The sequence below is a fragment of the Lepidochelys kempii genome, chromosome 2, assembly GCF_965140285.1.
Source record: "Lepidochelys kempii isolate rLepKem1 chromosome 2, rLepKem1.hap1, whole genome shotgun sequence".
NCBI classification, from domain to species: Eukaryota; Metazoa; Chordata; order Testudines; family Cheloniidae; genus Lepidochelys; species Lepidochelys kempii.
Genome location: NC_136381.1, coordinates 2,985,917 through 2,998,639, shown reverse-complemented (window position 1 = coordinate 2,998,639; position 12,723 = coordinate 2,985,917). Strand labels below are relative to the sequence as shown.

The 12,723-nt window shown below is 63.0% G+C and overlaps 2 protein-coding genes across 5 annotated transcripts in view; both read right to left on the bottom strand.

Annotated features, from left to right (window-relative positions):
• The window catches only part of KIFC2 (kinesin family member C2), a 36,411-nt gene extending 35,527 nt beyond the window's left edge, over positions 1-884 (bottom strand). The window contains exon 1 of one of the 2 annotated variants that reach the window (XM_073329904.1): positions 724-884. In XM_073329904.1, the coding sequence (XP_073186005.1) occupies positions 724-804 (81 nt within the window). In that variant the 5' untranslated portion in view covers positions 805-884. The remainder of the gene's footprint in view (positions 1-723) is intronic. The other variant, XM_073329907.1, reaches the window with a different exon arrangement.
• Positions 885-3,131: 2,247 nt separating this feature from the next.
• LOC140906273 (putative flap endonuclease 1 homolog) lies at positions 3,132-12,562 on the bottom strand. Of its 3 annotated transcripts, XM_073329901.1 has the most exons (11): positions 12,399-12,562; positions 11,956-12,046; positions 11,369-11,471; positions 10,906-10,951; positions 10,512-10,597; positions 9,916-10,052; positions 8,063-8,123; positions 6,455-6,586; positions 5,740-5,891; positions 4,818-4,971; positions 3,132-4,473 (listed from the first exon to the last, which is right to left on the bottom strand). In XM_073329901.1, the coding sequence occupies exons 1-11, from the start codon at positions 12,478-12,480 to the stop codon at positions 4,387-4,389; spliced, it is 1,131 nt and encodes a 376-aa protein (XP_073186002.1). In that variant the 5' UTR covers positions 12,481-12,562; the 3' UTR covers positions 3,132-4,386. The 3 variants fall into 3 exon arrangements, with proteins under 3 accessions (XP_073186002.1, XP_073186004.1, XP_073186003.1); XM_073329903.1 differs by lacking the exons at positions 5,740-5,891; positions 8,063-8,123; XM_073329902.1 differs by lacking the exons at positions 10,512-10,597; positions 11,369-11,471.
• Positions 12,563-12,723: the final 161 nt, after the last annotated feature.

Here is a 12,723-nt window from a genome sequence, read left to right as displayed (position 1 = left end):
GCTGCTCCAGGTCAGCAGCAAACTGAACAGCGTGAGGGGAGAGGAACAGCCCATCCCGGTGGGGCAGGTGGCAGCTTCCCATCCCTGCCATGAGTTGGGAGGACTCAGCCGGGCCTCCACCGCCCAGAAACCACCCCACGGCCTGGCACCTGGGGAGTCTGCTCAGGAGACGCCCAAGACCAGCCTGGCCGGGGGGCTGCAGGCTGGGACTGAGGTCAACAGACCTAAGGGGGGAGCCCAGAGCTGGGGGAGCAGGGGGCTGCGGGTTAGGATTGAGGGGCACTGGCAGGGCGTGGAGATGGGGGATAGCAGGGAGCACCGGGGATCTGGCTGGGGGAAGCCAGGCACCCCGGCACAGGGCACCGGAGGACAGTGAACAGCTGTCAGGGGCAGGTGCTGCTGGGGGCGTGCAGAGCAGCTGGGTGCCGGGGGCAAGGCGGGGGGGGGCCGGGGGCACAGCGGGTAGAATAGCTCCCCCCCTTTGCCCTCCCCAGAGGTGGCACTGGCAGGTGTCCCGGGTCCGCACCCCGGGGCCGGGCTCCGCTAACGGGGTCCCCGTGGCCCAGCGGTCCCGTCTCACCGCTTGATCCGATCCAGAGACTGGCCCGGGCCGGGGTTCCCCACAGCGGGGGCGGCTCAGGGCCCTCTGGAGGGCATGACGCTGGCCGAGGGGGGCCGGGGTCCCCCCGCCCGGTGCCCCAGCCCCCCCCCAGCCCCCCCTACCTGCGGCGGGGGGAGCGGCGGCGGGCCGCGGCGCAGCAGCGCGTACACGATGTAGACCAGCAGCGAGTAGAAGGCGAACATGGGGGCGCCGGGGGGGCCGCCGGGGCGCCCTGCGCAGCCCAGCCCGGGGATCCCCTCGCCCGCCCGGCAGCTGCAGCGCCCGCCCCCCGGCCGAGCCAGCCGCAGCGGCTCGGAGCATGCCCAGTGCCCCCGCCCGCCCCTGGCGCTGCGGCACCGGCGGGGCCCGGGCGGAGCTGGGGGGAGCCGCCCACGGGCGGCGGGACGCGGGCACCCCCTGCAGCTCCCTGGGCATGGGCAAGACACGGGCACCCCCTGCAGCCTCCTCACGCCCTGGGCATGGGCGAGACACGGGCACCCCCTGCAGCCTCCTCACGCCCTGGGCATGGGCGAGACACGGGCACCCCCTGCAGCTCCCCTCACTGACACGGGCACCCCATGCATCTCCCCTTGCCCTGGGCACAGGGGCGACTCGGGCACCCCCTGGAGCCTCTTTGTGCCCTGGGCATGGGTGAGACATGGGCACCCCATGCAGCTCCCCTCCTCTGGGCACGTGTGAGACACGGGTACTCCCTGCAGGCTCTTTGTGTCCTGGGCATGGGCAAGACATGGGCACCCCTTGCAGCCTCGTCAGCCCTGGGCAGCGTGGATCTGCAAGACCCAGGGGGCCTGCAGCCTCCTTGGCCCCTGCTGGTAGTGACAGACACCTGGTCAGAGCCCCAGGCCCCAGGCCGCTGTGGTGAGTGTAGGGTCTGAGTGTAGGGCCTGACCCGGGGGGGCGTGAGCTGCTGGCCATGGGGAGGGCTGCGGGCTCTGAGAGATGCAGAGAGCTGTGACAGGGTGGGCATCATGCCCATTTCTCTGCTCCACAGCCCTAGGGAGCTTGAACCACAGCAGGGAGTGAGTGCAGGGGCATGGGTCCGAGACATGCAGCACAAGGGCTGGAGCAGGAGGGTTAGCTATGGAGCACCGAACCCAAGAAATAATCACCCCCCCACCCCCAGTTCCCCGAAAGATTCCCCGTAGGGAGCGTGATGTGCTTTGGGGTGTGGAGGGGGTCTCCAGGGCGCTTTGGCTGCCTCTGTGGCAGGGGAGAGGCAGGGTCCCCCCTCTTCTCTGTGCAGAGCTCTCCCGGTTGCCCCAGGAACCAATTCAGCCAGGCCCTAGCGCAGGGGTGGCCAGCCTGAGCCTGAGGAGGAGCCAGAATTTATCAATGCACATGGCCAAAGAGTCCCAGTAATACGCCAGCAGCCCCCCATCAGCTCCCCCCACACGCTCCCAGCGCCTCCCGCCCACGGGCAGCCCCGCCGAACAGCGCCTCCCCCTCCCTCCTGATCAGCTGTTTCGTGGGGTGCAGGAGGCTCTGGGGGTGGGGTGGGGGAGGAGCGAGGGCACGGCCGGCTCAAGGGAGGGGGCGGGAAGGGGTGGAGTGGGGGCAGGACCTGGGGCAGAGCCGGGGGTTGGCAGTGAGCACCCCCCGGCACACTGGAAAGTTGGCGCCTGTAGCTCCAGCCCCGGAGTCGGTGCCTGGCCAAGGAGCCGCACGTTAACTCCTGAAGAGCCGCGTGTGGCTCCGGGCCCCAGGTGGGCCACCCCGGCCTAGCGCGGCAGCGCTCCGTGCTGAGCCCACCAGCAGAGGGGTGAACGGGTCCACTGGGGCCTCCGTCCCGCCAGGGGCAGCGGGAACAGCACAGCGAGCGGGCCGGCACGGGTTCCGCTCAGCCCCGCCCGCTCCGCCCAGGGAGAGCAGCAATCCCCCTCGTGCCCAGTGGACATCTTTCCCCGAGCCTTCACGGTCCATAGCGAGTCTCACGCCCTTGGGACTCTGCAGCGAGGGGTGGCAAAGTCCCTGGGCTGGCATGGCACGTCCTCCCCGCTGCAAGCAGGCCGAGCACCTCGCACTCCCTCCCGAGCAAGGCCCCTGGCTCTGAGCAGCCACCACCTCAGCTGGGCCTGGAGGGGGGAGTTCCCATGGGGGCGGGGGTGGAACTGCCTCCGCTACAGCTGGGAAGCTTCCTGTCCACCTGAACGGAGCTCAGCACGGTCTGTCCCGGCCGGCTCCGACCCGTCCATCCCCCGGGGGACCGGCCAGCTCCTGGTGCCAGCTGCAGACTCAGAGCAAGGGAGGTACAGAGGTCAGGGCCTAGCTCGTTCACGCCACTGCTAGCAGGGTGGCTGAGCTCAAAACTACTCCAGCCCCCACTTCTCCCAGCAGGGGGCGCTGTGGGGAGCGGGGCAGGAGCGGCTTGGGGGGAGCTCCCGGTTTCTCCAGCAGCTTCTGGAGCAGGAAGACGGTGCAGCTTCACGGGGCAGTGCTGGGACCCTCAGCAGCTGTGACTAACGGGAGCTCTTGTGACAGAAGCTCTTTAACAGTTACAATCAGACTGAACTGTATCACCTCTGACTTTATTGCTGAGCTCCCAGAACAGAACAGGAGACGGTGTCCTGGTGCCCCGTTGGGCTGGCCAGGGCGGAGATATCGGGAGAGTCGCAGCGGGCACGTCTATGCAGCAGCTGGGCGCAAGCTCCCGGCCCCATCAGATACCACCTGACGCCTGGGCTTGGGAGCTGGAGCGCCAGCCCGAGCCAGAACATCTCCCCTGCTCTTTGTGCCCCCCGGCCATGCTCCTCAGTCCGGCCTGCTTTGAAATGTCCCTGGCAGACGATCCCACAGCCGGATCCATCTCCCAGCCGTGGAGTCACTCCTGATATTCACCCTCATTCTTCCCTTCCTTAACCCCATCCCCATTCTGCTCCCATGGGTACCCGAAACAGGCAGTCGAGGGACAGAGCTCCTGTCGGACTGTCTCCAATGCCCTCCTCCCCCTGGCGCTGGGGCCAGGCCAGCAGGAAGGACGGGCCTGTGATCCAAGCACTGGAGAGAGGCTCTGGAGAGCTGGGTTCTAATCCTGACTCTGCCACAGCCTCCTGTGTGACCTTGGGCAAGTCGCTTAGTGGCTCTGTGCCCCTGGTGCCCCGATACCACAGTGCTGGGCCTGGCAGCAGAAACCTGAGAGAGTTCTGAACGGCGGCCAACTTTGGCCTCAATTTGCAGCTACCAGGCACAGAGCGAGCAGGGACTGTGTTACTGCCCCATCCTAGATTGCTGGCGCCCCTCAATCACAACCCGCAGCCCCCTATCCCAGCCCCGGGCTCCCCCCGGCTCTGCCGGCGCCCCTCAATCCCGACCCGCAGCCCCCTAACCCAGCCCCGGGCTCCCCCCGGCTCTGCCGGCGCCCCTCAATCCCGACCCACAAAATCTGTTGGCGCTCTCAGGAGGGGGGTACTGAACCAACCTGTCCAGCCGGTTGTTCTTGCCCCTCATCACACACACACACTCTGCACTTTGCACCCTGGCCACAGGCCATGCAGCTGTCTCCTAAGGCCAGTGCCAGTGGGCGGCCGGCAGAGACTGCAGCTCCCAGCATTCAGTGCCTCACTGGGCCGTATTGCATGCTGGAGCGTGGGCTGCACCGGGGCATTAAAGTCGAGGCGATTTGGTTCCGTCCGTGCCCATCAGGTTCAGCTGCGGGGCTCCCGGCCTGATGCCCCAGCTGCCCACTGGGCGTGGCTGGCAGAAGGCCTGGGGGAGAGCAGACGGCAGCGTATGGGTGCTGTGGCGGGAGCAGGCGCAAGGCCAGCATCTCACTTCCCCGGCTCCGGGCTGCCCGCTTTTCCGGGTGTCCCTGCCTGCAGTTTCTGTCTCTTCCTGCTGGGCCGGGGGCTGGGCACCTGGGGAAGGAAAGTGGCCGAGATCAGACCAGCTCGTCTCACTGTCTGGGTCCTGTTGATACAAGGGCAGCCCCCAGCAGAGAGGGCGGCTAAGACTGATACGTGCCCAGGCCCCTGTTGGGACCAATGGGGCCAGGACTGGAAGCAAAGGGATCCGTGTAGGGCATGAGGAACCCCGATGGCTGGCACCAGGCCTGGCCCTGCCCCCTCCTCACACAAACAACTGGCACAATGAACACCCTGCTCAGTGCTGTTTGCAGATCTCGACCCATACACAGGATAACCCCCTGCGCCATCCCTCGGGCCCGCCCGGTGCCGGGGGGCCTGGCGCGCACACCCCTTACCTCCGGCGGACGTGCCCGTTTGCTGGCTGGGAAGAAATCGCCCAGCTTCCGCTGCCTCCTGCCCTCCTGGGGCACTTGCTGCTTGGGCTGGGCCTCCTTGGGCTTGGGCTGGGCCTCATGCCACCGCTGCAGCCGCCGGCACACCCGCGACTCACTGGAAAGAGAGCTCGGGTCAACGTGGGGGGGGGGCAGGGCCTGGAGGGGATCTGGGCCAGGGGGGCACCACAGCAAGAGGAACGGAAACCAAGGGGGGTTGAGGAGAACCCCCTAAGTGTGGCCCTCCTCGCCCGCCCTGTGCCAGGATCTCAGCAGAAGTGGCTCAGCGCCAGGCCTGCTCCCAGAGCTCCCTGATACAGGGGGTCTGGCTTGAATGGGCTTCCCAAGCTCTGGGTCCACTGTGCCTCAAGGGCGCTGCAGTAGATCTGCTCCATGGACAAGGCCGTGTCCAGCCTCTCCAGGGCTCCGAGAGTCACCCTGGGACTGGGGCCAAGCGAAACAGGCAATTCCTTGGAGCCCAGCTCGGACCCAGGTCAGGCGCTGGAGACTTGCATGGGGCACTCAAGGCCCTGGCGCTCTGAGTGTCGATCCCAAAGGGGGCGGGGGAGTCTGCTGGTGCCACACAGCGAGCTCCATGTTGGTGCGAAAGGTGCCGGACTGGGAGCACTGGAGACGTGTCCCCTGTCTACACACCGCCCCGCCTCCCCCCATCCCGCCCTGGACATCCCCCCTGTGGGCGGGAGAAAGGGGGTGAGTCTCCAAGGCCTATTTAGCTGCTGGCTTCAGGACTGAGGCTGCCAGCTGTGGGGTCAGATTGGGGGCAGCCACACAATGAATTGAGACCCCCCCGAACTCATCACACACAGGACTCCTCCCCATGCTAGGTCATCCCGCCTGCCCCCCATCCAGACAGTGCAACACTGACTTCATGTGCTTCTCGCGGGCGAGGAACTGCACCAGCCCCTCCGGGTCGGGGTCATGCCACTCCAGCGTTATCTGGCCCGGGTCAGCCACCTCCGGCTGCAGGAAGAGCCTGCGAGCTCCCTCCAGGTCCCAGTTGGTGGGCAGCGGGTGCTTCTGCAACAGCAGCAGCTTACAAGCCAGCGGTGCCCTGTGCCCCCAAAGGATCCCAAAGCACTTTGGAGCCCACACCCAGGAACGGCTGTACCCACCGCTGCAATGCACCCACCTCTGGGGAGGGACCAGCAGCTGGTTACCAGTGCATAGCTACACCACAGCCCGGGTTGGGGCCGGGAGTGAAGCAGAACCCTGCATCCACAGTTACCGGATCTAGGACACCAGGGTTCACGCCCCAGGGTCTTTAACGCCCATGGGGTCGATGGGCAGGGGCCTCGGTGTCGTGTCTCATTCAAAGGGCCGCACAACTGCACCAGGGAGCACAGGCCGGCGGGGGGGGGTCACTGCTGTTCCCCCCCCAAGGGGTGAGGGGTTTGTTCCCTCCAACCAGCCCTGCTCCTTTGCCCACTTCTCGGGCATCCCCACTACCTGGCTCTCGCTGGCAGTAACGCCCCTCCTGGCCCTTCCCACCGACAGCGCGGCTTTACGGCAAACCCAGCCCACTCCCCGGCTTGGGCAGCACACGGCTTGGCTGCTCATGCCCAGGCCGAGGCCTCCGGTACCTGCGAGTCGATGTTCTGGAGAACCTGCTCGATGGTCCCGTGTTGCTGCAGCAGCCTGAGGGCCTTCTTGGGGCCCAGCCGCCAGATCTTCCCACAGTAATCACAGCCCAGCAAGATGCACAGGTCCACGAACTGCTCCGGGACAGGCCCAGCCCGAGGAGAGGGGGAAGAAGACAACCATCACCAGAGGGGTTAGCTGGGTGGCCGCCTGCTCCGGCCCTGACCACCCCTCCCACACCCTGGTGAGGCTGGCGGACCAGGGGCCAGCTCATGCCACAAGTCTCAACTGAACCCTGACAAATACGTGGCTGGCATAGCCTGGTCCGCCTGTGGGTTAGTATTGTTCAAACAGGTGTCAGCATTGGAAGACTGTGTTTAGCCTGTATGGAACAGTGGTGAGCTGCTGCCGGCGTCAATCTGACGTATCACGTCCGTATCCCCTCGTGCAAGGGACTATCGGAGCGGTTGGATAGTGAGCCTCTGTGACCCTGTAACTCGCCAGGCAGGAGAGAGACATTAACCAGTGTGAAGTGCTGGCTCCAGCAGGTGTTACATCCTGCCCCACAGGGAAGGTCCATCCACACCTGCTGTGCTCCCCTTCCTCCACCCCACCCCTGCTGAGTCATGCATGTGGTTTCCTCCCATCAGCTGAGTTTGTGGCTCAGAGCACATGGCGGGAGGGGGATAAAACCCCCAGACAGAAGGAAATGATTCTCTTTACTCTGCTTGGACTCTGGAGGGGCAGGTTTCTAGGCAGAAGCAAGAGATCCCCAGTGCTCAGCCTAGGTCAGCCCTAAAGGACGTTTGGAGCTTGCGTGTGACAGATGCTTCTATTCCCTTTTGAAACTTGTGACTGTAACTCGGGTGTGTATCTATGGTTCCCTGCTTAACCTTGTCAATAACTCTCCTGTTTCCTTTTCCTGGTTAATAAAGCTTTAGACAGTTTATTATAGGACTGGCTACAAGCGTGGGCTTTGGTGTGAGAGCTAAGGTGCAACTGACCTGGGGTGAGTGACGGGTCCTTTGGGTCAGGGAGTAACCTGACTATTGCCGTATCCTTGGGGTAAGGGCCCAGCTATCACACAGGCAGCTCCCCTGGGTGGCAGGACAGATGGGGGAGCCCACGGCCTGGCTGTGACTCCCAGGTTAGGCTGTTGTAGGGCCTGAGGAGCTCACACCTGGTAACTGGTTGGTGAAATCGAATACAGAGCTCACAGCCAATGGGGGGTTGGTGCCGGGTTCCCAGCACTCTGCCCTGAGGCTGGCATGCACGCCCTGGGGTCACGGCAGGCAGCCTTACACTCCTCACCAGCACGGTCCCTCCCCGTCCCAGCATAGCCTCACCTGTTCAACATGCACCAGACTGACGGGCAGCCCAAGGGAACGATGAGACAATCCTGCTGGCCAGCGTCGTCTCCCTCTTCCCTTGGGCTGCCCGTCGGTCTGTCTGCATCCACCCGCTGCCTCCTGTCCTCGGATTCTCAGCTCTGGGCGGGGCCTGTCTCTTTGTTCTGTGTCCGGGCAGCACCGAGCGCAGGGGGTTCTGCTCCACCGTGGGGGCCCCACGGTGGTACCACCACACAACAAAACCCATCAATCCATCCCCACCTGCTCCTGAGTCATCCCCAGCTTCTGCAGAATGGCAGGCAAGGAAAACTCTTCCACTTCACTGCAAGAGACAGAGGGCAGCGTGAGGCTGGGGCACCCTCCCCCACCAAGCCCCCATTCCTGTCCGCTTTACCCTATGGCACCCCTCAGAGCCGCGCAGCCATCCCCTGCGGCACAAACCTGGCGTGGCCAGACAGTGGGAGCCCAAGGCCATAACCTGAGTGCAGGCTCTAGTCTCCCGTCTACACCTGTCCAGCCCCCAGCACCTCCCCTCTGCTGGGTGGGCACCTTTCCGGCTCCCCCACCACCCACTCCTCACTTCCTCTTCCACAGATTCCGAGATTCTCAGGCCAGAAGGGACCACTGTGATCATCCAGTCTGACCCCATGTGTAACACAGGCCAGAGCCCTGCCCCCAAACAACTCCTGTTTGACCCAGAGCAGATCTCTTAGATTTAAAAACGGCCAGTGAGAGAGAATCCACCATAGCCTTGGGATGTTGCTCCGGGGTTAATGGTTTTAACCCTCACTGTTAAAAATATGCCCCTTATTTCCAGTCTGAATTTGTCTAGTTTCAACCTCCAGCCATCGGATCATGTTAGACTTTAGTCTGCTGAACTGACAAACCTTCTGTCAAATCTCTGTTCCCACGGAGATACTTATAGACTGTGATCAAGTCACCCCTTCACCTGCTCTTTGGTAAGGTAAATAGATGGAGCTCCTGGAATCTCTCTCTATAAAATATGTTTTCTAATCCTTTAATCATTCTCATGCCTCTTCTCTTAACCCTCTGCAATTTATCACCATCCTTTTCAAATTGTGGGCACCAGAACTGGGCCCAGGATCCCAGCAGCCCTCGCACCAGGGCCACATACAGAGGTGAAATAACCTCTTTGCTCCTCCTGGAGATTCCCGTGTATATCTCCCAGGATTGCATTCGCCCTTTTGGCCACAGTGTCGCACTGGGAGCTCACGTTCAGCTGGTTATCCACCACGACCCACAAATCTTTTCCAGAGTCGCTGCTTCCCAGGATAGGGTCCCCCATCCAGTAAGTATGGCCGACAGACTTTGGTCCCAGATGTATGACTTTACATCTGGTCGTATTGTTGTTTGCTTGTGCCCAGCTTACCAAGCAATCCAGATTGCTCTGTGTCAATGACCAGTTCTCTTTGTTATTTCCCACTCCCCCAATCATTGTGTCATCTGCAAACTTTGTCAGTGATGGTTTTATCGTTTCCTCCAGGTCACTGATAAACATGTTAAATAGTGTAGGGCCAAGAACCGATCCCTGTGCGTTCTTACTACGAACACCGGCTCAGTGGGGATTCCCTGGTTTCAGTTACATTTTAAGACCTATCACTTGGCTAGTTTATAATCTGTGGGCCAGGTTAATTTTATATCATTCTAGTTTCTTCATCAAAACGACATGCAGGACGAGGTCAAACGCCTTCCAGGAGTCTAAGTCCGTTACGCCAACGCTATCAGCGTTATCAGCCAGACTTGTCATCTCGTCAGAAAAGAGACTGAGTGAGTTTGACAGGGTCTATTTTCCGCAAACCCATGCGGATTGGCATTACTGAGATCACCCTCTCGTTCTTTATTAACTGAGTCCCCTCTCAGCTGCTCCGTTACCTTGCCCAGGATCGACGTCAGGCTGACAGCCTATAATTACCCTGGTCACCCTGTTTATCCCTTTAAAATCCTGGCACATGAGCTTTATGCCAGGCCTCTGGAACTTCCCCGGGGTTCCCAGGCGCCAGCAGCTCCTGGATCCCCCTCTCTCCTCTACCATGTCCCCCAGCAGGGCTCAGACCCGCCAAGGGCTCAGCGTGGCCAAGACCGCTGCCACTCACCAGCTTTTCTTGGCGCTCAGGTGGCGGATCAGGCGGAGGCTCCCGAAAGGCAGCGCGTCCATGTCCTCCGTGGCCGTGCACCAAACCTTGCCAGACTTCACCAGAGCTGCGCAGGTGGCTTCTGCCTCAGCCGGAGCCTGCGCACAGGTACAGAGAGCGGCTCTGCTAGCATCCCCGTGGGGACAGCGCCCTCCTTGGGCCATCCCCCAAACGGGACCTGCCAGCGGCACATGGCCCCTCCTCCCCGGTCCCCGCTCAGACCAGCTTTCACTGCTTCCTTTACATCACAGCAACTGGCTTGCTTCTGTCAAGGGTCCATGTCCCTCCCAGAGCACTTTGTGTAGGCCCTAGATAAACAACCCCCGTCTCCACCAGCGATACCCTGCGGCTCTGTCACACTCAGCCATGGACCCTCTGGCCAGCAGAGCCACCTGGGCCACCCCTGAAGAGCAAGAAACTGCAGGCAAAGCAACGGGCTTCGCCCAAGCACAGGGCCTCTCCCCTTCTCCTGAGGAGCCCAGACAGCTGCCCCAGTGACCCACGGGCTGGCCCCTCTGCCACAGGATCCGACCCCATGCTGTCCCACTCCAGGTTACCTGCACACATGGCACACCCAGGTAGCTCAGCAGGGTCTCACAATCCTGCTTCAGGGGCCGCTGCAGGTTTTCAGCCAGGCGGGACTCTGTAACCAGCAGAGGAATGTGGGTCAGGGGGTCCTGATGCAGCAGGGACCCCCGTTCCCAGTTACAGTGCCCCTGCTGTTGCATACAGGCGCTGCATGTTCAAGCCGGACCCCAGGCCTGGACAGCGAAGGCCCTGAAACTAGGCTTGCCACCCGGATAGGGGCCACTGACTGCCACTGCGAGAGCCCAGGGAGCTCTCTGGAAGGCAGGGGAGGGCCCTGTTGGGGCAGGGCAGATGAGGCGAGCCATGGGCCCCCAGCTGCTTTGCAATGTGGCACAGCAGAATTCCACAGGCTTGGGCATTTACCTGCAGCGTCTCTCCTCGCCCTGGCAGCCTCTGCCCGCCTGGCCAACTGCAAGGAAAGGAATCTGTTACAACAATCTGCGCGCAGAGACGTCCTATCCCCTTCTCACCCCAGGCCAGGCATCATCCTCCCACCTGGGACAGAGAACATCGGCATAGCCCCCCCAGCCCCTGTCCCAATTGCTGCAGCGCCCCTTGTGGCTGGGACCGAGAATGATCAGCTGTGTATCCCCACCCCCGCCCCTACCCCATTGCTGCATGTTCTGTCCCCTCTGCCGTGTTCAGGGATCACACAGTGTTCACGAGAGCTCTGCCTTACAACACTGCACCTGGGGCTACTCCTGCATGTAAGGGACCTAACAACAAGAGCTCCCCGCCTGGATGCTCTACCCGGGAAGCTCAGCTCTTAAAGGCACAGCCCACCCTGCGCCATTAACAAACGTCCCAGAACGCCTCTGATACCAACCAGCGGCTGTTTGAGGTCAGGGGGCCGCCCGTCAAACACAAACACCGGTTTGATGCCATTTTCCAGGAGATGCAGCGTCCGGTAAAACAGCCCCTGCAAGTGACTGAGACCAAAAGCCGGGCAGCCTGCGGCTTGCACCACGACACGTGCGCCAGGCGGAACGGCAGCGGGAGCCGCTCCGACAGAACGGGGGAAGCCCATCTGGCGTCACACACCCGCACAGGTGCAGGCCAGAACAATATGGCTGCCCAGCTTCAGTGTGAGGATGTCAGCACCCTTATCCCCACGCACGGAGGAACAGGCAGGGGATGGGGGCTGCTCAAAGCCACCCAGGAAGTCTGTGGCAGGGCTGAGGGCAGGCTCCAGGGGCTCCTGTCTCCGAATCCTGCACACAAGCCATTAGGCCATTGAACTGTCCTCCGCTGGGCCCCCGGCACGGCACGGCACCACGTGAGTGAGCTCCCAAGGCGACCCCCACTGGCCAGGCACTGGGTGTGTGACACCACGGAGCTGGTGCTGCCTAGGGGCTCTGGGAGCAGGGAGCAGCCCTGGGGAAGTTGGGCACTGCTGGGGTACGGGCCACTCACCTGATGTTCTCCCCGTTGCGGTTGAAGATCTTCGGCATGGCCGTGCGGAACTGGTAAATGGCAATGGATGCGTCCAGGGCTATGATGCGGTCTGGGAAGCCCAAGGCAACAGCTAGGTTATTCCCCCAGGAACGGGCATAACCTCCGCCCCATCCTGTCCTAAAGGGCTGGCTGCTCTGGAACTGCCTGCCTGGGGACTCTCACTCCTCATCCTCCATGCCACCCCCCAGGGCTGCTTCCCCATTCACCCCCCTCCCAATTCCCTGGGGTGTCCCCAGCCGCTACCCCCACCATTCCCAGGCGATCTCAGCCTCTCCCACCCTCCTCTTCGCTCTGAATCCCCACCTGCCCCCTGGCCCCTGCCCGCTTGTGCGGTCCCCTCCCGCCGGGGGGCAGCAGGAGGAGCCGTGCCCCAGGCTGGGGAAGAGCTGGGGGGTGCTCACCTCGATACTGTTGCAGAGGGAACGAGCTCACAGCCTCCGCAGCCTCCTCCTTAATCACATCTGCCAACCTGACGATGCCCATGGGCACGATCCGGGAATCCGTGCAGGGGCTGGGCACGGAAGGGGGGGCCACTGGGGGGGGGACGGATAAAGAGTGTCCCCCGGGCTGGGCACGGAGAAGCAGGGGGCAGACACTCCCCAGAACAGGGGACACACACCGGGCAGGCTCCAGGCACGCAGCGGAGCTCAGAGCAGGGACCAGACCGAGGGGCAGCGCGGCCCGGGCCCAGAGCCGGGGCTGCGCGCGGGGAACCACGGGCAGCGG

Bases quoted from the DNA above. Each gene is read 5' to 3' on its own strand.
- LOC140906273 (XM_073329901.1), bottom strand. From the start codon at position 12,480: ATGGGCATCGTCAGGTTGGCAGATGTGATTAAGGAGGAGGCTGCGGAG. The intron at 10,598-10,905 runs GTAAATGCCCAA...TGCTGGTTACAG, and splicing joins GGCGAGGAGAGACGCTGCAG to AGTCCCGCCTGGCTGAAAAC. The intron at 6,587-8,062 runs GTGGGGATGGAT...GTCCCGGAGCAG, and splicing joins TGGGGATGACTCAGGAGCAG to TTCGTGGACCTGTGCATCTT.